This window comes from Neofelis nebulosa, chromosome 2, assembly GCF_028018385.1.
Source record: "Neofelis nebulosa isolate mNeoNeb1 chromosome 2, mNeoNeb1.pri, whole genome shotgun sequence".
NCBI classification, from domain to species: Eukaryota; Metazoa; Chordata; class Mammalia; order Carnivora; family Felidae; genus Neofelis; species Neofelis nebulosa.
This window is the reverse complement of record NC_080783.1, coordinates 218,124,037-218,147,843: the sequence shown is the minus strand read 5'-3', so window position 1 is coordinate 218,147,843 and position 23,807 is coordinate 218,124,037. Positions and strand designations below refer to the sequence as shown.

General features: G+C 47.7%; 1 protein-coding gene across 2 annotated transcripts; it reads right to left on the bottom strand.

The window, feature by feature from the left end:
* Nucleotides 1-3,167: 3,167 nt before the first annotated feature.
* NOL9 (nucleolar protein 9) lies at nucleotides 3,168-23,753 on the bottom strand. Of its 2 annotated transcripts, none has more exons than XM_058719258.1 (12): nucleotides 23,363-23,753; nucleotides 21,521-21,740; nucleotides 19,360-19,487; nucleotides 16,245-16,380; nucleotides 16,026-16,119; nucleotides 15,367-15,464; nucleotides 10,338-10,499; nucleotides 9,840-10,137; nucleotides 8,741-8,852; nucleotides 6,950-7,127; nucleotides 5,303-5,436; nucleotides 3,168-4,615 (listed from the first exon to the last, which is right to left on the bottom strand). In XM_058719258.1, exons 1-12 carry the CDS (start codon nucleotides 23,717-23,719, stop codon nucleotides 4,466-4,468), a joined length of 2,067 nt encoding a protein of 688 aa, XP_058575241.1. In that variant the 5' UTR covers nucleotides 23,720-23,753; the 3' UTR covers nucleotides 3,168-4,465. The 2 variants fall into 2 exon arrangements, with proteins under 2 accessions (XP_058575241.1, XP_058575240.1); XM_058719257.1 differs by having other exon boundaries at nucleotides 16,026-16,122; nucleotides 23,363-23,752.
* Nucleotides 23,754-23,807: the final 54 nt, after the last annotated feature.

The following is a 23,807-nucleotide window of genomic DNA, read 5'->3' as shown; positions in this document are numbered from 1 at the left end:
GTTCACACCGGCTCCTTGCTGGTTTTCTCCCTTCCCATTCCCAAGTACGCATCTGCTCCCTGGAAAAGGGCTCTCGCGGTGCCGGCTGCCTCGCCGGGTGCCTTCCCTCCTTTCCTGGAAAGCAACTCCACGAAGACCCTCATCTCGCAATCCCAACAGCCAGCAGCTGGCCGGCCTCCTTGAGAGGAAATTCTCAGTTTGGTGGCCTCTCCCCGCCCGACAGACGTTCACAGCCCACCTTCCAAAGCCTAGGGAAAACCCACACCACGGTCGGCTGAGCACCACAGTGGCATCAGGGCCCGTCGCCATGGCAACCCTTGGCTTCCCAGCCCAACACATTGTCTGCCGGCTCAGCTCTATCTGCTGACTCCCAAGACTTTGCTTCCTCAGCTCCCGGCATTCCCAGATCGGACCTGCCACCCCTCACCTCCAAGTGGGTCTTGATGACTGCCCGCAGCTACCCCCTGCCCCACTTTCCCAGGCAAAGCCTCTCTGAAAAGGACTCCTTCCCCCTTACAGCAGTTGGCTCCCTGGTTCAGGCTCCGCTGGTCGGCCCAGGCTCCTCCCCTCCGCCAGGCCAGTGTGGGGACAGCGAGGACACAGTTGGGAGTTGCTGGGCTCGCATCACTGCGCTCAGGCACAGACCCAGCTCAGGCTGGTTTTCCTCTTTTCGAACCTCTCCGGCAGCAACACACTCTCGGAGATGGGGCGGAAAGGACATAGCGTTTTCTCTTAACTCACATCCTCGGGCCCAAACAAAACTTAAACTCCCACTGCGCTCAATATTGTGCTGGAAAAGGGCACCAGCATCTGCTAGGATTTCCTGTCTTCCCTGCTCTGGCATCCAGATCCCACGTCCCAATGCTTTATTCTCCCCAGTGTTCGTCACAACGTCTCCTGCGTTCAAATAACTCCCTGGAGTAAAATGGTCTATCTGTGCATACGTAATAAAAGTACACAATTAAACTCATGTTCTCAAAAATCTTTAATGATACAGAAGTTCACGTGTTAACTGAAAAGAGCTGCATAGAAAACCATACATATGGTAGGAACCCAATTCTGTAGAACACACGTGCCGTTTAGAAAAACACCAGACGAGACAGTGATCACCCACGTGGTGTGGCTAAAGCCACGTTCCACACGTGTGACGTGTTCATACAACTTGAAAAGCAGTTCAGTGGAAGTCTATGAAGAACTTCTAGGAACGGGGACTCAGTGGAGGGTATGGAACCCACGTCCCTGGTTGTGACAACAGTATACTTGGCTAGAAAGGGAAGACAGCTGTGGATTTAAACATTTAGTTTCTTCGACCCAGTGTGACCGTAAGGAACACGATCTTGGTCCCTGTCTACACTGCCCCGCCATGTATAGACAAGTCTCATGCATCCCACGCACAGGCACCCGAGGGAACAGCCACCAACCCACCTCAGAAGTAAACAGGCTGAGGTCAAATATCTCTTGCAAAGTTCCTCGGCTGGCCCGTGGCCCCTTGGGATTCCAACTCAGCTCGGACATCAAAGCCTGCCGCCTTGCCCACTATACGGCCACATCGAAGCCTAAGGAAGGAAGCTAGCAATCGGACAATTAAAAACAAAAAAATCACCGTCTGGCACAACGGAAGGAACCTGCTCCCATGTCCTCTGGTGCTCACGCGGCTGGGCAGAAACCCGAGTCCGGCAGGTAAGCAGCCACCTGTCACAGGGGTCCCAGCAGAGGGCTGGGCTCCGTCCACCCAGCCCAGGGCCCCCCACCCCCACAGGCCTCTTCCAGACCGATTTCGCAAACATTCAAGGCACCTGAAGGGCCAGCTCAACTGGCCCTCTCCCCTTTCTCAGACCTCGTTTCCATGGCCGGCTGGGGGGGGGGGGGGTCACCGCTTCCGCCCCCAGGCCTAACAGAGGAGAGCTGGGAGCTGAACTTTGTTTACAAAATAAAACCCCAGATGGGGCGCCTGGGTGGCGCAGTCGGTTAAGCGTCCGACTTCAGCCAGGTCACGATCTCGCGGTCCGTGAGTTCGAGCCCTGCGTCAGGCTCTGGGCTGATGGCTCGGAGCCTGGAGCCTGTTTCCGATTCTGTGTCTCCCTCTCTCTTTGCCCCTCCCCCGTTCATGCTCTGTCTCTCTCTGTCCCAAAAATAAATAAAAAACGTTGAAAAAAAAAATTTAAAAAAAAAAATAAATAAATAAAATAAAATAAAATAAAACCCCAGGATCCAAGAATCTTGTTATCTATTTTCACATCTATCTTTCCTGTAGAGGAATCTCATTAAAACCGCAAAAGGAGCAACTAGGGGTTTCAAGTTCTGAGTCACATTATTTCTTTTTCTTAAATAAGCATGGAATCACACACACACACACACACACACACACACACACACACACACACACACACACGGAGTTTGTGTTGAGAATAACTCTAGTACAGAACTTCCTACCATACTGCTGACACTGACAAAGGGACTGACATCTGGGGCGGATGGCACCACTGCCAGTCTGAGCAGGCCCACTGAGCTGGCCAGAGAGCCAAGTCCCCAGGGTCTCAGCCTCCAGAATGTCCCAGGCAGGTTCCTGGGCCCGTGCTAGCCCGATGGCCATCTGACCGGTGGCTGGCAGCTCCCTCTAGCGGCAACGCTTGTTTACGTCACTCGTGGACAGCCCTGAAGAGCAGAAGGGAAATCGGGCCAAAGGCAGGCCTAGATGGAATGAAAACTCAAGTGCCAGGGCCCCACTTTCCTTCCTCTGGACACCTGCTGCCAATGACCTACAGCGGGGACCACCGTGAAGACACAAGGAAGTAGGGAGGGAGGCAGAAAGCTGATGATGGCAGATTGTTAAAATTCTTGGCAAGGCCAAGATAGAAAAACACACACAAGGTAAATTTAGAATCAAATAAGAGGCAACTAAGTTAGACCTTAAACAGTCTAGGGAATCAAAACCAATCCTGGAGGGTGGCAGAGTTCCAGTGAGAATGTGTGAGTGCGGGTCTCCGAGATGCGAGGGGCCACCAGGATGGTGATAACCGATGAACACAGATGAACACAGATGTTAAAACTCACATCGGAACAACCAGCCTTCCACACGAGCCGTAGGAAGCTGGAATTCACAAGACTAGTTTGAAATGCTACCTCCATCAGATTCTCACTGATCTAAGTGCACAAATGACATGATCCCACCTGACACCCTTGTTTACTGAAACCACTTCCAACCCTGGGGGATCAGGAACTGGCATAACCGGGAAGAAGGCAAAGGATGGATTCCCATCATCTTCCCCAAAGCCATCTGGGAGAACGGCGTCATCGCCGGCCTCCAGTGCCCCTAGGAGAAACCGCTCGTGACACAGAGTTGTCCGTCCTTACATACGAGTTCAGGTCCAGCTGTCAAAGGCAAGATGGGGCTTCCCACAGGTGCCCTGTCCGTCCTTCCAACAGCCTGGTGTGCAGCTCTGTGCACAGTGGGTCTTCAACCTCAGATGAAAAGTCAATTAGGATAGACAGAGTTGTAAGGAGGCCACAGGAAAGGTTTCCTGGATTTCAAAGCAACTTTTTCAGCTTACAGTCATCAGATAAAACAAAAAAAAAACCTCCAAAATACAAAGGGTTTTTGAGTCCAAACTTTGTTAACTACTAAGCCTTGATTAAATTGAGCAGACCAAACATGATCTTTTAACACCGGACACACCACGCCACAGGAATGGAAGAGAACGTGGACAGCACCAAATGACGGGATGAGAACGACCGCCTGGCCCTGACCGTCCACAAGTGGAGCCCACTGCTGGACCTCCTGCCCGTCTGCCATCGCTGCTCGAGGACGAGGGGAGCCCCCACATCCTTTTATGCTTGCGACCCCGCTGGCCGGCCTTCCTTCCTCTTTGGTAGATTTCTGTGGCCCCAGTTTCCCTATTTTTATTCAGATTCCCAAAACCAGGACGTTAAAGAGTTTTTTGAGGCATCAACTGTGTTCTTTCTGTTCTAATGATGCTCAAACTTTTTCCTGTTGCTTTAACCCTTTAGAAAATAAAAAAGTACGACGAACCATACAGTACACTAGGGCAGAACTCTAGATCACGTAGCTTGGAAAAGAGTTCAATTTAGAGGTGCCTGGGTGGCTCAGTTGGTTGGGTATCTGACTCTGGCTCAGGTCACGACCTTAAGGTTTGTGAGTTCGAGCCCCAGATCAGGCTCTGTGCTGACAGCTGGGAGCCTGGAGCCTGCTTCAGGTTCTGTGCCTTCCTCTCTCTCTGCCCCTCCCCAGCTCACGCTCTGTCTCTGTCTCAAAAATAAATAAGAAAAACATAAGGAAAAAAAAAAAAGAGTTAAATTTACTCTCAACAGATCCACGAGTTACCCAGGGAGCTCGCTTGCTGCGTCACTGCACAATTCCCGCCATCGCCGTCAGTCTGACGTCAGGCTGCAGACCGAGACGAGTTTTCTGGTAGAAAAGCTCCTGCCCCTATGGACCACATCAGTATCAGTTTATTTTTCGATAGAGCTTAGGTTTTGGGTGTACTTTCTCTTCACGTGTCTCCTCGGTTTCTCTTGCTCCAATTTTCTCTGATGCTCCAGGAAGTTTAGAATTATAATCTGTTGTGACGTAAGGTATTGTCCCTTCAAGCCCACGCTGGAACAGAAACAAACACAAGGAGGATGAGGGAAAGTCCCAAGTCCTGCCAGTCAGAGTTTGTAGTGTTTCTTTTCTTCCCCAGAAAATACTGTTAAAAGTGAGAGTCTGAGAAAGGCCCTCACACTCCTAAGGCCTCTGGTCCCCCTCCCCCCAGACAGCTCACTTGATGCAACTGGCCCAGTCACAAAGGTCACTGCCTTCTTTCTGTCCAATTCAACTCCACAAACACATTAACCGAGAGTAAGTGGGCGTGGGTGTGTTTCTCTCTCACACAAGTTAGGACAAGCAGCTAGGAGGGGTGGGACGTCCATGGCCTCCCCAGGCCGCCAGAAGGCCTTGCAGTCTGGCTTTCAGGCCACCACACAGATGTCCTTGGCCAACATGACCTTCCCATCAATGTGCCCAAAGACTGTCCTCAGGATGGGGTAACCCTGGAGAGATCACCTCTGCTCTCTTTTCCCACAAGCTACTCCTGGGATGATGGCTCTACCACTGGACCCCTGACCACAAATGGCGGCAATTCATGGTCTTGGACCTCTGAGGCCACCCTGACACTCTATCTGCCTCATCCAGCTTCTACAACCAAGTGTGAGTTTCCCACACAATAACGTGTTCCCATGACTCTCTTCGCCATGGACACGACCAGCGACTTTCAGGGCTGCCCCTGGGAGTGTGAGTGCTCACCTGGCTCTTGAAGACACACTGCGGAATGGAAATGGCTCCGACCAATAGGCAATTCACATTTCTTAGCTCTTCTGGGGGCACAGGAGTGAGGATGTGGTACAGCCGCTTCTCCATGTCGATCCCTCTACAAATTCCTTGAAGACACACAAAACACTAAGATATCCTTTCTGGAAAATATTAAATCTCCCTACCACTGAGAATCAAAGAATGGCTTTTAAAATAAGAATTTCAGGGGGGCCCGGGTGGCTCAATCGGTTGAGCATCGGACCTCAGGTCACGATCTCACGGTTCGTGGGTTCGAGCCCCGCGTCGGGCTCCGTGCTGACAGCTCAGAGCCTGGATTCTGAGACACAGCTCAGATTCTGTGTCTCCCTCTCTCTGCCCCTCCCCGGCTCGTGTTCTGTCTCTCCCTCAAAAATAAATAAACATTAAAAAAAAATTTTTTTAATAAAAAAAATAAAACTAATTTCCATTTCAACTGTGTTTTGCTTTGAAAATACAAAGTTCCAAGAGACGGGAGTATCTGACGACTCTTAGTCCCCTTCTCCTTGTTTAGCTGTGAGGAACCAAAGCGGTCCATATGCCAGAGTCCCAGACTGTCTTCAATAAGGCACACACAGACCAGAGGGAGAAAAGCCACCATGAGGAACAGACAGACGACACAATCTTTCCCCATCACCAATTCCTCCTTCAGGGTCGGTACCAGGCGACACAGTTTCTGAGGAAACACTTCTGCGAAGTAGCAGTATATGAAGCAAAAATTTGTAATTATTTAAGGGTTTTGCTAATTTTGGGTTACATAAGTCCAGCACCCTTCTAGAATCATACCCTGACATTTACTGACCTCAGTGAGCCAGGGGGACAATCACATGAGGTAGGCCTGGCGAAGGAGGAAGGGCCCCGAAGCAGTACGAGGCCAATGGTCCTGGGCCCATGTGATGGGGACCACCAGGGTGTGACATGATCATGTCTGTCCTCAGACCACCCGACCGTGAAGTCCGGCACGGAAACGGTGGCCCAGACTCTTGGCAGAGTAAGAAGAAATGAGACGGACGGAGGAATCTGACGTCCCTGGGAAACGAGCTACCAAAACCTGCTAGCAGGTTGAATGTGGTGAACAGAGGTGGACCCAGGACAGGTGGACCCAGGGCAGGGTGAATCTTCCAAGGATTCTTCACAGGCCTGGGAACAGGAGAGGATGCCGGGTGGGAGGGGTTCTGGGGAGAACATTAGGACCTCAGTCATGGACCTAGGACTCAGATGCCAGTGAGATACCCAAGTGAAGACACACACTGCTAACGTGGGCTTGGAACTCAGACACGCAGTCAGGCTACAGAGATCCAGTGAGATCAGCCTAAAGGTAGATCTAGGGTCCCAGCATGGGGACAGGTGGCCTAGGGAAAATGTGTCAAGTGAGAAGAAGGTCATGACCGGGCCCTCAAGAATCCTAGATGTAGAGCTGGCAGGAGAAGCAGAGAAAATGCTGCTTCCTTCCTGCCCACCAGCCCCCAGGCCCACTGTATAGAAGCCAGAGACACTCTCTGACCACTCCAGCTGGAAACTGATACAAGGTCAAGACCAGCCATCTACAGGCGGAGAAGGGGATCAATTTCAGTTGATATACAGACATGGTTTACTCTCACTCACCAAATCCCAAACAATCACAGATTGGAGTCTGGGCGAGCAGGATTGGTCCATTTGCGTACCCTCTAACATCATCTAGGATCTTGCAAAGACCAACCCAGCTGGCATTCACAGCATACAATATATGGGTAGGAGCGACGTCAGCGTGAGTAATTCGGAGAGCAACTGCATTGAAAGGGACCTGGAAAATAAATGTGCATCTCCCTCAATTAATTCAACTGGAAAGATTACTGTTAATTTTTAAAAGTTGACTAACCAGCTATCTAAAGTTACGTTGGCCACAGGCACCTGGGTGGCTCAGTCGGTTGAGCATCTGACTTTGGCTCAGGTCATGATCTTGCGGTTCGTGAGTTCAAGTCTCACATCAGGCTCGCTGCTGTCAGCACAGAGCCCGCTTTGGATCCTCTGTCCGCCCTCTCTCTGTCTCTCCCTTCTTTTACTTTCTCAAAAATAAATATTAAAAAGAAAGAAAGAAAGAAAGAAAGAAAGAAAGAGAGAGAGAGAGAGAGAGAGAGAGAGAGAGAGAGAGAGAGAGAGAAAGGAAAGGAAAGGAAAGGAAAGGAAAGGAAAGGAAAGGAAAGGAAAGGAAAGGAAAGGAAAGGAAAGGAAAGGAAAGGAAAGGAAAGGAAAGGAGGAAGGAGGTAGGGAGAGAGATTAGTAAGTTAGTTATGTCGGCCAAAGTGCTTACCAAAAAGTATCTAAACAGAGTGGAAACACTAACAAACATTGGCTAAATATTTAACACAGAGAAATTCAAAAGAAGTTCTTTGCCAGCCAACACTTGCTAGACACCTAAACTGATGTCTAGAACTTTCTTGTCTGAACAGACACACAAGACGCAAGCAAGTCTCAAGATAACCTGAATGGGGTGAAGTCTAGGGGGATTCCAAGACGCAAATGCAAGCGGTGTGAGCCTCCCCTTCTGACCACTGTGAAGACTCACTGCTTCCACATGACCGTCTCGGGAGGTCTGGCCCAGCCTCTGTTTTACGCCTAAGATACCAAAACACGCAGCTCAAAAGTAGAAATGCAGGGGCGCCTGGGTGGCTCAGTCGGTTGAGCGTCCGACTTCAGCTCAGGTCACGATCTCACGGACCGAGAGTTCGAGCCCCGCGTCGGGCTCTGGGCTGATGGCTCAGAGCCTGGAGCCTGCTTCCAGTTCTGTGTCTCCCTCTCTCTCTGCCCCTCCCCCGTTCATGCTCTGTCTCTCTCTGTCTCAAAAATAAATAAACGTTAAAAAAAAATTAAAAAAAAAAAAAAAAAAAAAAAGTAGAAATGCAGAGCTGGGCTCCCCAGCGCCACCTCTGGGATGAGGCAGAACGTTCTTTTTTTTTTTTTTTTTTTTTTTAATGTTTATTCTTGAGAGAGAGAGAGAGAGCGAGCGAGCACAAGTGTGTGCAGGGGAGAGGCAGAGAGAGAGAGAGAGAAAATATCCCAAGCAGGCTCTGTACTGTCAGTGCAGAGCCTGATGAAGGGCTCGAACTCATGAACCTTGAGATCATGACCTGAGTCGAAATCAAGAGTCACTTAAATGACTGAGCCACCCAGGCACCCCCAGGAAGAACGTTCTTAATCAGCACGAAGCACAGTCATGCCCAATACAGGGCAGCAGCTAAGAGCGTGGACTCTCAAGCTAGAGCTTTCAACCTCCCATCTGTAAAGTGAGGCAGTTACAGAAGCCACAGAACAGGGCTGTTCTGGGGGTAAGAGGCCAGAAGAACACCCGGCTCACAGGAAGCCATACAAGTGTTGGCTAAGTAAACAAAGACAATTCCTCGTACAAGTTCAGGTTACCTGATAGGGTGTCAGACCATGTAAAGGATAAAGTGGTTTTGGCACCGGGGGCTGCAGCTGGCCGAGGTAACCCAGTACCGCCAGATCACGAAGAACTTTGTTATGCGACTCTCTGAAAAGTAAATCAGAACGAAGTAGAGATTTAACCTTACACATCCACCTCCCGCTCAGAAACACAGTACGTTGGTCATTACACAGATTATACATACACGAGCACACACTCCCACCTTGACATTGGCACACCCTGCCTTTCTGTAAACCCACTGGAAAAACATGATGCCTAAAGACTCGCCTTTAAATAAAGGCTCTTGGCAACCAGAGCTGGAGGCCGCTTCTGGCTACGGGTCTTCCTCAACCTATGATGTGGTTTCATCCTCATACACCCACCGGAAGCTGAAAATATGGAAGGATGAAAACGCCTTTAAGACACCTCGCACACTGGGGCGACTGAGGGGCTCAGTCAGTTGAGCATCTGACTTGGCTCAGGTCGTGATCTCAGGCTTCACGGGTCCAAGCTCCGCATCGGGCTCTGTACTGACAGGTCAGACCCCAGAGCCTGCTTCGGATTCTGTGTCTCCCTACCTTTCTGCCCCTCCCCTGCTTGTACTGTCTCTCTCAAAAATAAATAAATAAACTTAAAAAAAAAAAAAAAATTTAAAAAAGTTTTTTAAAATTTTTAAATGTTTATTTTTGAGAGAAGGAGAAACAGAGCATGAGTAGGGGAGGGGCAGAGAGAGAGGGAGACACAGAATCTGAAGCAGGCTCCAGGCTCTGAGCTGTCGGCACAGAGCCCGACGCGGGGCTTGAAGCCACGAACCGTGAGATCATGACCTGAGCCGAAGTTGGACACTTAACCGACTGAGCCGCCCAGGCGCCCCTAAAATTTTTTTTGGAAATCAAACCATCTTAAATCAGGGACTGTCTGTATTTCCATCGGGAAAATAATGGCTCAGAAAATAGCCGATTCTCCTTCGTAAACATGTAGCAGTGGCAGAGATTTGAACATTTGTAGAGAAATTCTTCCCTTTAAGGAAATGAGAGCAGAGAGGCTTATTACACTGAAGAGAACTCTATCCTCCATCCACGGTGGCTGACTCACCTATTTCTTGGTGTTTTTCTAAATGCAAAGTCTGACTGGACGCAAATCAGCTTATGTCCAGTGAACACAACGGGACTCTCCTTTTCTTCATCGGCAAATTCCAAACTCTCTGTAAACTCCGCCAGCTGGAAACCTCTGTTCCGGATTCTGGACTTGCTCTTTGTGTACAGGCCGTCCATGTCGTCTACATAGTCAGGAGTGAGGTTTGGCATGTACTTACTCCGCCCGGAACTGAACTGGACCACGTGGCTGGGAGACAGCAGCCGGATGAGATCGATGAGAAGCAGAAGCCCCTTGTCTGTGAGGAAAGTGACACGAGCAGTTAGCACACTAAAATGCAAGGACACATTTCTACGAGAAAACGGTACATCTGTCTGTGACACAGAAAGATCAGTAAGAACGATTTCCTAAGAATGGGGCTTCAACGTTACGGCCTGAAGCCAAAAGCTTACTCGTACCGCCCACCCTTTGCTGCGAGATGCGCCTCGGCAGGCTTACCTGACACCCAGCCCATCGTGTTGACGATGAGAGGGGCCTCTCTCTTGTAGGAGCTGAACACGTACTGTATTATCTCAATATAATTCTCATAGTTGTTTTTACAAGAAGGTTTCCCATAATATACCATTTTCTGTGGTGTCCTCTGGTGAGTAAAAGGTGGTCCTAGGAAGATAAAGGTGAGAGTTTGCAGGACTATTTAAAAAGAGGCGAGGGCTCCATGTCGGCCATTGCCAGTGACAAAGATTCGCAAGAAGTCAAAGATTATCCTACCACTAGGAATAGCTGTATCTCGTTTTCAGAATTCTAAGCTTTCAGGGCGTCTGGGGGGCTCAGTCATTAAGGTCATGATCTCAGGGTTAGTGAGTTCAAGTCCTACATCAGGTGAACACGAGCCCCACTTCTCTTTCTCTCCCTCTCTGCCCCTCGCTCACTTGTGCCTTCTCTCTTAAAAAAAAAAAAAAAAAAAAAAAAATCTTAACTTTAAATTTAATACAAAGACATCTTCATGTTCTTTTAATGTTTATTTTTGAGAGAGACAGAGACAGAGTGGAAGTGGGGGAGGGGCAGAAAGAGAGGGAGACACAGAATCCAAAGCAGGCTCCAGGCTCCCAGCTGTCAGCACAGAGACCGACAGGGGCTCGAACTCACAAACTGTGAGATCATGACCTGAGCTGAAGTTGGATACTTACCCAAAGGAGCCACCCAGGCACACCCCCTCATTGTCACATATAATCAATCCCAATTCTTATTATGTCCTAATATGGCCATTCGTTTACTGAGCACCGACAAGACACTGATGCTCAGTGAGCCAAGTCAGTATCTTTCTAGATACTCAGGATACACGTGTGAACAAAACCATGTCCCCATCCTCGGACAAGTAAGCAGCAATCACTCACTAGCATGCAGCACTTCCTATGCCCCATGTATTTGACAAGTAGTCTCTAATTTTCATAAAAATCCTATGACGTAGGTAGTATTACTACGCCCATTTTTATAGAGGAGGACACAGATTAATTGACCAAGGTCATACAGCTAGTAGATACCAACTGCGCTTGAACTCAGGTGATTCAGCTCCAGAGAAAACGTTCCTTTTTTCTTTTTTTTTTTAATGTTTACTTATTTATTTTTTGAGAAAAAGAGAGAGGGAGAGGAAGAGGGAGAACGTGAATGGGGGACGGGCAGAGATAGAGAGAAGACAGAAAAACCCAACAAGTCTCCGTGCTGTCAACACAGCCCCACACAGGGCTCGAACCTATGAACTGCGAGATCATGACCTGAGCTGAAATCAAGAGTTGGACGCTTGCTTAACCAACTGAGCCACCCAGGTGCCCCCAGAGCAAACATTCCTAACTGTAGCACCAGTCCATCAAAACTGACCTACTTCCCTTATCTGGCTGGTGACCAGGACCACATGGCACCACGGTCAGCAGGGTGAGGGCCATGGTTAATGTGGTTGGTGCCAGGCCACCTGGGACAGGGCTGGCAAGGCTCCCCTCAAAGGTGGAGTAAGGGGACTTGGGGCAGCCCACAGCTGAGGAAGTGGCCTGCACAGCAGAGGGATTGAACAAATACAAAGAGACTGAGTAAATATGCAAATACACTGACAACAGTCACAGCCAGAGTTGTTATCATCAGATATGGAACTTATAAATACGGGAGGAGGAAGGCTAACTAGAATAAACCCAGGGTGTCAGACCAGAATCAGAATGACTGCAGTAAACTTGTGGCTCTTAATAAATAGAAAATATGTACACAGAAGCATAAACGTAGTGTATACGTATGTACGAATACATATGCACATAATATACATGTATGGGTTTAAACGTGCATGTATTTCCTAGCTCTGTCCACCGAGGGGATCTACAAGCAGTGACACCCCAGAAGAAGTAACAAATAATACACCTAGTTACAGACAGAGTGGAAAACCCTGGCAAACACTTATCTTAACCAAATGATCAGAGGCAACCTCTCTGGTGACAGGGCCAACTGACAGCTTGCTGAAATGATGCACTGAGAACACAGCACCACATGTCAATCAAGCCATGAGGGGCACTCGACAGGTACTCTTCCAAATTGCCAAGGTCATGAACCATAAGGAAAGCTGGAGGAACTGCTCCAGACCGAGGACTAAAGATTTGCAAATATACGCTGGGCCGGGGCAGGCAGCTGGATGATGGACGAGGGACAGTATTCCACCAGTTCAGCTGCTCTGATTTGGTGGCTGCATTAGGATTATATAGCGGAGTGTCCTTGTTTGGGGAAACACCTACTGAAATATTAAGGGGTAAAAAAGAAAAGTAAATGCACTGGGGAAAACATAAAAGAAACAAAGTAACAATGAAACCAGCTAAAGAGCAAAGTCCAAACAATTAGTTTCGATAAAACTGTAAAAGCAACGTGAATGCTCTACTTATTCTCATTGTCAAAAAGTCTGTTAAATCTAGAACATATCCAGCAACCTGATATATCATCTGCTTCTCTTAAAAGTCAACTAAACAGGGATGCCTGGCTGGCTCAGTCAATAGAGCGTGAAACTCCTGATCTCAGGGTTACCAGTTCAAACCCCACATGGGGTACAGAGATTACTTTAAAACTCAAGTCTTAAACCTGTTAAAAGTCAACTAAACAGGGGTGCCTGGGTGTCTCAGTCAGTTAAGCGTCTGACTTTTGATTTCAGCTCAGGTCATGATCTCAAAGTTCATGGGATCAAGCTCCATGCTGGGCTCCATGCTTGGAGACTGCTTGGGATTCTCTCTCTCTCTCTCTCTCTCTCTCTCTCTCTCTCTCTCTGCCTCCTCCCCTGCTCATGTGCATGCTCTCTCTCTCTCTCTCTCTCAAAATAAATAAACTTAAAAAAATTTTTTAAATAAATAAATAAAATTTTAAAGTCAACCAAACAAAAATCACACAACTATCTTGACAGACACAGAAAAAGCACTTGACGAAAACCTAACGCCCTTTCATGACAACAAACATTCCACACGCTAGGAAAAGAAGGCAGCTTCTTCACCCTGGAGAAGGAACGCAACTGACAATGAAAACCCACAGCTGACAGCACGGACAGCATGGTGAAGCGCATTCCCTCTAAGATGAGGAATAAGAAATGTTTCCTCCTATTCAACACTGTACTGGAGGTCCTAGCCTTTTCTTAGACAGGAAAAAGGAATTGAAGGCATCCAAACTGGAAGGAAGACGTAAAACTATTTCTATCCGCAGATGACGATCTTCTATCTAGAAAATCCAGGGGCGCCTGGGTGGCTTGGTCGGTTAAGCGTCCCGACTTCGGCTCAGGTCATGGTCTCACAGTCTGTGAGTTCGAGCCCCACGTCGGGCTCTGTGCTGACAGCTCAGAGCCTGGAGCCTGTTTCGGATTCTGTGTCTCCCTCTCTCTCTGCCCCTCCCCTGTTCATGCTCTGTCTCTCTCTGTCTCAAAAATAAATAAACGTTAAAAAAAAAAAAAAAAATTAAAAAAAAAAAAAAGAAAAGAAAATCCAAAGAAATCCGTAGGAAACCTACTGGAGGTAATACGGGAATTCAGCAAAGTTGCAGGGTATGTGGTCAACACACAAAAATCACATGTGTTTCAATATACCAGTAGTGAAGAATCTGGAAAGGAAATTAGGAGAGCAATTCCACTTACAGTATTAGCTAGAAGAATCCAATCCTTAGGAACAAATCTAACCAAGGAAGTGAAAGACTTCCACACTGAAAATCACAAAATTTTGCTGAAAGAAATTAAAGAGCTAAAAAACTGGAAAGGCACCCTGTGTTCGTAAGAAGACTGATCATTGGGGCCTCTGGGTGGCTCAGTCGGTTAAGCGTCTGACTTTGGCTCAGGTCATAATCTCACAGTTGGTAGGTCTGAGCCCCGTGTTGGGCTTTGCACCGACAGCTCAGAGCCTGGAGCCTGCTTCGGATTCTGTGTCTCCCTTTCTCTCTGCCCCTTCCCCACTTATATTCTCTCCACCCCCCCCCCCCCAAATAAATGAATAAATCTTTTAAAATCAGCAAAAAGAAAAAAAAATTATGCTTAGTGAAAAAAACAGTCACCCAAGGACAGATATTATATTAAGGTCTCGCCTACAGAAGGGGCTTGGAGCAGGTGAACTCACAGGGACAGAAAGCAAAATAGAGGTCACCAGGAGCAGGAAGGAGGACAGGTGCTATTTAACAGGGACAGCATCTCAGTTTGGGATGACGAAAAAATTTTGCATGTAGGTGGTGATGGCTACGTAACACTGTGAACGTACTTAATGTCACTGAACTGTACGCTTATCAGTGGTTAAAACAGTAAATAGTATCACATTTTGTATATTTTACCATTAAAAAAAAGCAACATGGGATTCTGGGTTGGATTCTGGACCATAAAAAGGATGTTAGTAGGATAACTGATGGATTTTGATTAAAATCTGTAGTTAACAGTACTGTGTCAATGTAATTTCTAGGTTTAAATCATTATATATGGTTACATAAAATGTAAATACTATAGGAAGGTATGTTTCTGATTTACACACAACAAAGTGGGTATTAGTTCCATTTACCAAAATGGAACCCTAGAAAATTACCATAGTTTTGTTTTTTGGAAGCTAGGAGAACCGTTATAAGAAGACTGGGAGTTTGGGTGGAAGGGGGAATATTCACTTTTACACTCTTTTTTTCATACTTATACTTTTCATTTTTTTAGTTTTTTCTATCATTATGTTTGAGTTTTATAAAACCAAGACATTTAAGAAATATACAACACACTTTCTCGCTAATATAAACAAACATTAAAAAAAGGTGGCGGGGTGGGGGGGGGAGGCTGGGTGGCTCAGTCGGTGAAGCATCCTACGTTAGCTCGGGTCATTATCTCATAGCTCGTGAGTTCAAGCCCTTTGTTGGGTTTGTGCCGACAGCTCAAAGCCTGGAGCCTGCTTCAGATTCTGTGTCTCCCTCTCTCTCTGCCCCTCCCCTGTTTGTGTTCAGTCTCTCTCTCAAATATAAATAAACATTAAAAAAAAAAAAAAAGAAAGAAACGTGTAATACATACCTAGAATTGGTTCTGTAATATTAAGTAAGGAAATGCAACCTGGAGGCGTAAATTCTGTCTGTCCCAGATCACATTCCAAATAGTCAACACAGGAAATACTGAAAATTTGAAAGGAATAAAGAAAACCTTAGCTAGCTTTACTATGTCAAATGAATACATAAGATCTCACAGATTTTATGCAACACACAGGCATAATCCACCCTTTTATAGTCTTTTAGGTTGGATGCTCCAAACATGACAATCAACGAAAAGAAAATGTGCAGGCACGGTCATAGTGTCCACTCACAACATGGATACAACTTGGTACTACCTAAAATTTTACTTTCGAAATACAACGGAATTTCCCCTACTCTGAACCTCTGGGTATGGACAAATACAGAATCTAAGACAGGCGGCCCCTCTTGCCCCCTCGCTGATAAGCGAGGTCAGTCACTGTCTCGCTCCCAAACACAGCAGAACAGAGACAGTCATTGCTCAGCTGAGCGGCTTTGCACAGACTTATAGACAATCTCTACTTAGATGTCAAGATGCATTCCTGTCTAGTTTCTTAAGTCAAAAATCCTATTTCATGCCCCAAATCTAATAACGTGTCTAAACAAAAAAAAATTAAGAAACAAACAAAAAATAAAAACAAACAAACAAAAAACCCCCACTCTTACCTGTTTAGCAACTGGTTAATCAGGTATCTATTAAATGTTGACTTTCCAACGTCCTGAGAGCCACAAACCAGAATGACAGGGCAGCCATCTACTTCTTCTGGAGGCAAAAGAAACATTGACGCCTAGGATTAGCCACCTTCTTTAGGGCTCTAATCGCAAATCATAACCCTCTGAGGCTCTGGTGGACGAACACTCCGTTTATCACTATGCGCCACTCACCACAGGACACAGTGACTAGCTCTTCCATGGCAGACAGGGCACTCTCAGTTAAACGAAGGCCGTTCTTCTTCTTCTCTCTTTTGATGCCAACAGACCTCAGGGCTAAATGTTCAGAGTTAATCTGGAAGGTTGGGCTCTGAAATTAACAATGTAAGCTTTAAGAAAAGATGAACACAGTGCACATTTCTTCGTCTAGGTCTAGGCTAGTAAACCTCAAACAGTTGTGAGCTACAAAAGACAAACCTGGTCCCTCCTTTCTCTCACGCCCAAAGCCAACTCTTCCGTAATGCTCGTCAGCTGTCCCTGCAGTCACCCCTACCTGTCCTCCTAGCTCACACATACTTCCAGGCTGCCGTCACCTCTGCAGGAGGCCCCCCCAGGAAAGGAAAACCTGTGCAAATATAAAAGTGATTGCCCCAAGAACAATTCAACAGAAGACCACAGCTGTCCAACAGGTTGGTGATTTAGAGTAACATCAAGGCAGTCTCCAAAAACATAAAGTAAAAAGACAAAGAACATGCACAGAGCTGAGAGCACGTGGAAGACAGGCCCGCTAACCCACTGGCGCTCCAGCGGAAGTAACAGGAAACCACGGAAGCAACCCACAGCATCAAGAGCAGACCCTCGCGGACGCAGGTGGGGTTCGGAGGGAATAAGGCCTCTGGGGTGAAGGTGAAGATGATCAAGGAAGAGCCCCCCATGCATGATCATAGCCTCATGCAATTCATCACCCCCAAGATAAAGACATCGTAGAAGGCACGAGAATCGGTCTGGTGTGTGACTTCCTATCAGCAACTCTGAATTCTAGAGAACAATGGAGCAAGGCCTTCAAGGTTTTGAGGAAAAGACTCTATACTCTGCTCAACTATCAGTCACGGAGAGTAAAATAAGAATAACTCCTGGGGAGAAAAAAAAAAAAAAGAACATCTTATGAGATCGTATAAAGTTCACCATCTGCCGGATATGAAGAAATAAGGCTAGAATGTAGTAACACACATTGGGGGAGGAAAGTTACCCAAGAAAGAGCATAAGGAATATAAACGGCGGTGGTGAAGTCCCAGAAAAAAATAAATAAATAAAGTTAAAAATAAATGGAAAAAAAAAATCAAGGCGTTTAGAATCTTTGCTTACAAGAAGCAAATCTCAGTAACACGGGGCCTCCGCCTCCTCCTCCACGGTCCTCAACAAGCCACTGGCTTCTGCGCTAGATTAAACTGATGCAACCACAACAGTGCATTCACTGTCCTGATCCCATTTCATACCTTCTGTCACTCAAACCTCCAACACCTACTTACTAGCTCTGCTCCCACTCAGTGATGATGATCCTGATCTGCTTCCTGGAGCAAAACGAACCACTCAGAAGAGAACTTCTACTTGGCGGCCACCCCCACCCCCACCCCCCCGCAGCCCATCCCGCCATTTCCTCCGGCTACTCCTACTCTAGGTCAGCTGCCTGTGCTCCCAAGGCCACTGCCCCAGGCCCGCAGACACCAGAACCAGAAGCCTTCCTTCGGGACGCCTCACTTCGAGCGTCCTCACCTCTCTCTGCCGCATCCTCGGCACCCTCCCCGCTCTAGATCATTCGCACCTGCTGTGTCCAAACCTGTTGGGAGTTTTTTCATCCATCTGAACAAAAAACAAAACTCTGACCACACTCCTCCAAATACTGTGTCATTTCTCTCCTTCCCCGTACCGCTTAACTCTACAAAGGCAAAATCTCTTCCTATTAAACCTGAGAGTTGCTCTCTGCCCAGGCTCCCGACCTTATTCCAATCAGTCTGCCCCACCCGCCCCAGCGGTCTACTGCGGACACGCTAGTCCAGACCACACGCCTACACGCAAGCTCCCTTCTCAGGCCTCACCTACCAGCAGCGTCTGCCACAACTGCCCACGTCCAGCTCCTCTGAACACCTCTTGACCACACCCGGGTTTTTCTCTACCGTCAGTGACCACTCTGTCTCAGCCTCTGCTGTTCCCTCATCCACACCTCTTCTGGTCTCAGCGCCTAAGGGCTCAGACTTGTTACTATCCCATCTCACGGCCCAGAGACCATTCTGCTGAAAGCTCCCAACTCCAGAATCACGCACGCAACTGGCCACTTGACATCTCCAATGGTCTAACAGGCACCTCAAAGCTAACATCTCAATCTGCAACTCCTACACCACTCCCACGTCAGTAACTCCACGCACCCGGGCGGGTAGGCTAACAAGCTTGAGCTTGATGTCATCCCTGATTCTTCCCCATGCCTCACATCCAGTCAGCCTGATAAAAATCCTGCAGGTTAGGCTCAATTTATGGCTCATGGGAAACAATTATAGAAACAGAGCCTGACTGTTAAGAAATTAAGAACGTGACCAGCAAAACTTCGGAGACGACAGAGACATGACAGAAAGTATAGTGCACCAACGTACATTCACAGAGAAAAATTTATTTACTGTCTCAAGTGAATGAATTAAGATAAAAAGATAACCATCCTGAGGTGCCTGGGTGGCTCAGTCGGTTAAGCTTCCAACTTCAGCTCAGGTCACGATCTCATGGTTCGTGAGTCTGAGCCCTACGTCGGGCTCTGTGCTGACAGCTCGGAGCCTGGACCCTGCTTCGGAGTCTGTCTCTCTCTCTGTCTCTGCCACCCCTCCCCGCATGTGCTTTGTCTCCCTCTCTTTCTCGCTCTCTCTCCACCCCCTCAAAAATAATCATTTAAAAAGAAAAAAAAAAAAAAGAAAACCATTTGAAAAATTCCAAAAGTCAGGGCACCTGGCTGGCTCAGTCGGTAAATCATGCAACTCCTGACCCCCAGGTTCTGTGTTTGAGCCCCACGTTGAGAGGGAGGTTAAAACAAAACTTCGAAAAAATAAATAACAACTCCAAAAGGCATTTAACCACTTACAATATGAAAGAACGGCTTTCGCTAGGGAACAACACGGGGAAGGGGAGACATTTTTCATGACAGACCGTTCTACACACACCTTTTCACCATACACACGTATGACATTTTGTACAACCCGCAGCACAGCACAACAGCCACGCTGCTCTCTAATCGAGCATCCTACAGTCATCTGATAGGACTGCTCTGGTGAAACTAACGAGCACAACTCTGAATGAAAACCGGTCGTACCTCTTGTACAAAGACGTAAGATAAACCCGGGTGGCTGACTAAGAAGTTTACAGTGGAGGTTCTCAGCTGTTCCAACATCACAATGGAACACAGAGGAGAAAAATTCTTCATCAACCAGCATCTGTCATCTGCAAAAAGAAAAATTAAGTACCTTAGAAATAGTAACTCCAGGGGTGCCTGGGGGGCTCAGTTGGTTAAGCGACTGGCTCTCGATTTCAGCTCAGGTCACGATCTCATGGTTCAGTTCATGGGATCGAGCCCTGAGTTGGACTCTGCGCTAACAGCACAGACCCTGCTTGGGATTCTGGCTCCTTCTCTCTGTGCCTTTCCTCTGTGCATGCAGGCATGCACTCTCTCTCTCTCCCAAAAATAAACAAACATTAGGAAAAAAAAAAAAAAAAAAAAAAAGATGGGAATGCAAACTGGTGTAGCCACTCTGGAAAACAATATGGAGGTTCCTCAAAAAATTAAAAACAGAACTACTCAAGGGCCCAGCAACCACACTACTAGGTATCTATCCAAGGGATACAGGTATGCTGTTTCGAAGGGGCACGTGCACCCCAATATTTATAGCAGCACTATCAACAATAGCCAAAGTATGGAAAGAACCCAAATGTCCATCGATGGATGAATGGATAAAGAAGACGTGGTATATTGGGGTGCCTGGTGGCTCTGTGGGTTAAGCGTTCGACTTTGACTCAGGTCATGGTCTCGCGGTTGGTGAGTTCAAACCCCGTATCATCAGGCTTTGTGCTGACAGCTCAGAGCCTGGAGCATGCTTCAGATTCTGTGTCTCCTCTCTCTGCCCCTCTACCACTCATGCTTGCACGTGCTCTCTCTCTCTCTCAAAAATAAATTTTAAAAAATTAAAAAAAAAAAAAAAGGAAGATGTGGTATATATATATATATATATATACATACAATGGGATATTACTCGGCAGTCAAAAGAATGAAATCTTGTCATTTGCAACTACGTGGATGGAACTGGAGGGTATTATGCTAAGCGAAATTAGTCGGTCAGAGAAAGACAAACATCATATGACTTTACTCATATGAAGGCTTTAAAATACAAAACAGATGAACGTAAGGGAAGGGAAGCAAAAAGAATATAAAAACAGGAAGGGATCAAAACAGAAGAGACTCTTAAATATGGAGAACAAACAGAGGGTTACTGGAGGGGTTGTGGGAGGGGGGATGGGCTAAATGGGTAAGGGGCACTAAGGAATCTACTCCTGAAATCACTGTTGCACTATATGCTAACTAACTTGGATGAAAATTTTAAAAATAAATTAAAATAAATAAATAAAAATAATAAAATAAAAAGAAAAGAAAAGAAAAGAAAGAGAGAAAGAAAGAAAAAGAAAAAAAATAGCAACTTTGTTAAATTCTACACTGTTTAGGACCACCCTCTCCTCAGCTGAATTGTCAACTTTTTGAGAGCAGTAATTATGTTAAGGGCCTTCTTCAAGAAACCATACTGCATAATTAAGAACACACCTGGATGGAGAGAGAAGTCAATCCAGGATTGCTTTGGCCACACTCTAGCTGTGTGGCCTTGGGTAACTTTTCTCATCTGAAAAATGGTGAAAATAAGTTTCACTCACAGGACCCATGTGAAGGTTTAAATAGACACAGAAAAGTGTACAATATCTAGGCAATAGGAAGCATCTAAAAATATTAGCCTTGGGGACACCTGGGTGTCACAGTTGGTTAAGCGTTTAGGTCCAGGTCATGATCTCACAGTTTTGTGGGTTTGAGCCCCGTGCTGGGCTCTGGGCCAGCAATGTGGAGCCTGCTTGGGATTCTCTCTCTTTCCCTCTCTCTCTGCCCCTCCCCCACTTGTGCTGTCTCTCAAAATAAACAAAAGTAAAAACAAAAATACAAATATTACTGGGGGCGCATGGATGGCTCAGTTGGTTGGGAGTCTGACTTCAGCTCAGGTCATGATCTCATGCTTCATGGGTTTGAGCCCCGCGTCGGGCTCTGTGCTGATGACTCAGAGCCTGGAGCCTGCTTCCGATTCTGTGTCTCCCTCTCTTTCTGCCCCTCCCCGCCTGCGCTCTGTCTCTCTCTCAAAAATAAACATTACAAAAAGATAAAAATAATAACACTAGCCTTATTATAGTATACCCTCAGTAAATTATCCATTTATTTTCCTTACCCCGGTTAAGATGAGATCTGAGCAAAGCTCGGGCTTCCCTTTTCACCTCCTTCTTGCTTTTCTCAGGCACAGAGTAATGAACTGCGTTGATAGTAAGGCGAGAATGAGTGTAGGTAGAGAAGACATCTTGGGCAGGGTGGCCTTGGCTGATGGTATAACCTAACACCTGCACCTGGCCATAGAGGCACGTCACACGACAGATCCCGCTAAAAGTAAAACCCTACAAGGAAAGGGGGGTGGGCAAAAAAGAAATAACATGACAAATCCTGTTACTAATGACTGAAAAAAATTTTTTTAATTAATTAATTTTGAGAGCATACTCATAAGAGCATGAGCAGGGGAAGAGTACAGAGAGAGGGAGAGAGAATCCCAAGCAGGCTCTACCCTGTCAGTGCTGAGCCCCACGCAGGGCTTGATCCCATTAACCGTGAGGTTATGACCTGAGCCTAAATCAAGAGTTGGACGCTGAACCGACTGAGCCATCCAGGTGTCCCCATGACTGAAATTTTCAAAACTTTTTTTTTTTTAACTAAACTCTATGCTGAACATGGGCCTCAAACTGATGACCCTGAGACCAAGAGTAGCATGCACCACCCACTGAGGAAGGCAGCGCCTTCCTCTTAAAAAAAAAAAAAAAAAAAAAGAATGTGTTGGGGCACCTGGGTGGCTCAGTTGGTTTAGCATCAGACTTCAGCTCAGGTCATGATCTCACGGTTTGTAAATGCAAGCCCCGCGTCGGGCTCTGTGCTGACAGCTCAGAGCCTGGAGCCTGTTTCGGATTTTGGGTCTCCCTCTCTCTGCCCCTTCCCTGCGCACGGGCTCTCTCTCTCAAAAATAAACATTAAAAAAAATTTTGAAAAACATAAAAAATAAAAAATATGTCTAGAGGTGCTGGGTGTCTCAGTTGGTTTCAGCCTCTGACTCTTGATTTTGGGTCAGGTCATGATCTCACAATTCGGGAGCTCGAGCCCAGCATCAGGCTCTGTACTTCGTGTAGAGCCTGCTTGGGTTGGGATTCTCTCTCTTTCTACCTCTGCCCCTCTCCCCTGCTCCTGCTCACTCACTCTCTCCAAAATAAAATAAAATTCTAAACTCTTAGTTGCTATTCACATAACAAGTAACTTCTAAGTAACAACACGTTGTACTAGGTGGCCATCGGGTACTGATTATCCTTAACCTAATTTCATATCCCACCACAGCGACAGAGATGGCTGGTGTATACAGACACATGAAAAACAAGCGGGTCCCATGAACTGGGCTCTGCAGCTGTCACAGACCTATCTCTACCAAGGCCCACTGCCTGCCAAGTTTCTCCCGTTCCTGGGCTTTCACATCCCCCCGACACTGCAGGAAGACCTCCCACACCAGCATCCAAGTGAAGAGCCCAGGTCCTGAAATTAAGCTGCCTGGGTTTGAGTCTTAGCTCTGCCCCTACTCTACGCCTTTCAGCAAGTTACCCAAACTATACCTCAGTTTCTTCGTCCGTAAACGTTTACGGAAATGAAGGTAATGACTCCATAGAGCTGAGAGTATTAAAACGGTTCATAAACTTAAAACACTTAGAACGTAGAGCCCGGCATCTCTAAGCACCCCGTAAACGTGAGCTGGTCCTATTATTTCCTGCTATTAAATTCCCTTCGGCTCTCAAAGCCTAGAGCTCCACAACAGGTTCCTAGTCACCCCCTGCTCAGCACCGCCGCCAGGAGGAACGCTCTCGACCCGGGGCCGCAGAGCCCGCACGGTCTTCTCCCAGCCCGCGAGTCCCGGAGCTGCTTCCCATTCCTCCCCCCCCCCCCCCCCCCGATCTCGGCCGGCCAGCCTCCCCCCACCGGCGCGACCCACCTGGTCCCGCGGCAGCAGCAGCAAGGCGCGGCCCGGGCCGGCCGGCCGCACCGGCGGGATGGGGAGGGTCGTGGGGCAACTCGGGGCGGGGGCCGCGGCCGGGGCCGGGCTGGGGGCCGCGGTCTTGGGCCTCCGGGCGGCCGAGCGCGACACCAGGCAGCCGCTCTCCCGCCAGTCCGCGCCGGCCGCCTGGGCTTGTAGCAGCCGCCGCCGCAGGCGCCTCCGGCCGCACCAGCGCAGGGTCCCGAGCCGGCGGCGGGGCCGGCGGCTGAGGACCAGCTGGGGCCGAGCCTTGCGGGCCCGCAGCCACGTGGAGCGGGAAGGACCCCGCTTGAGCAGCAGCTGGGCGTCCGCCATGTTGGCCACGGGCGCCTGCCGCGCGAGAATCTCCCGAGATCCGGTCGCTCCGCCCCTCGGCCCGTCGTGCGGCGGAAAGTAGAGGCCG

Bases quoted from the DNA above. Each gene is read 5' to 3' on its own strand.
- NOL9 (XM_058719257.1), bottom strand. From the start codon at position 23,719: ATGGCGGACGCCCAGCTGCTGCTCAAGCGGGGTCCTTCCCGCTCCACG. The intron at 16,123-16,244 runs GTGAGTGGCGCA...TTTTGCCTCCAG, and splicing joins GCTAGTCACTGTGTCCTGTG to AAGAAGTAGATGGCTGCCCT. The intron at 4,616-5,302 runs GTGAGCACTCAC...TTTCTGTTCCAG, and splicing joins AGTGTGTCTTCAAGAGCCAG to CGTGGGCTTGAAGGGACAAT.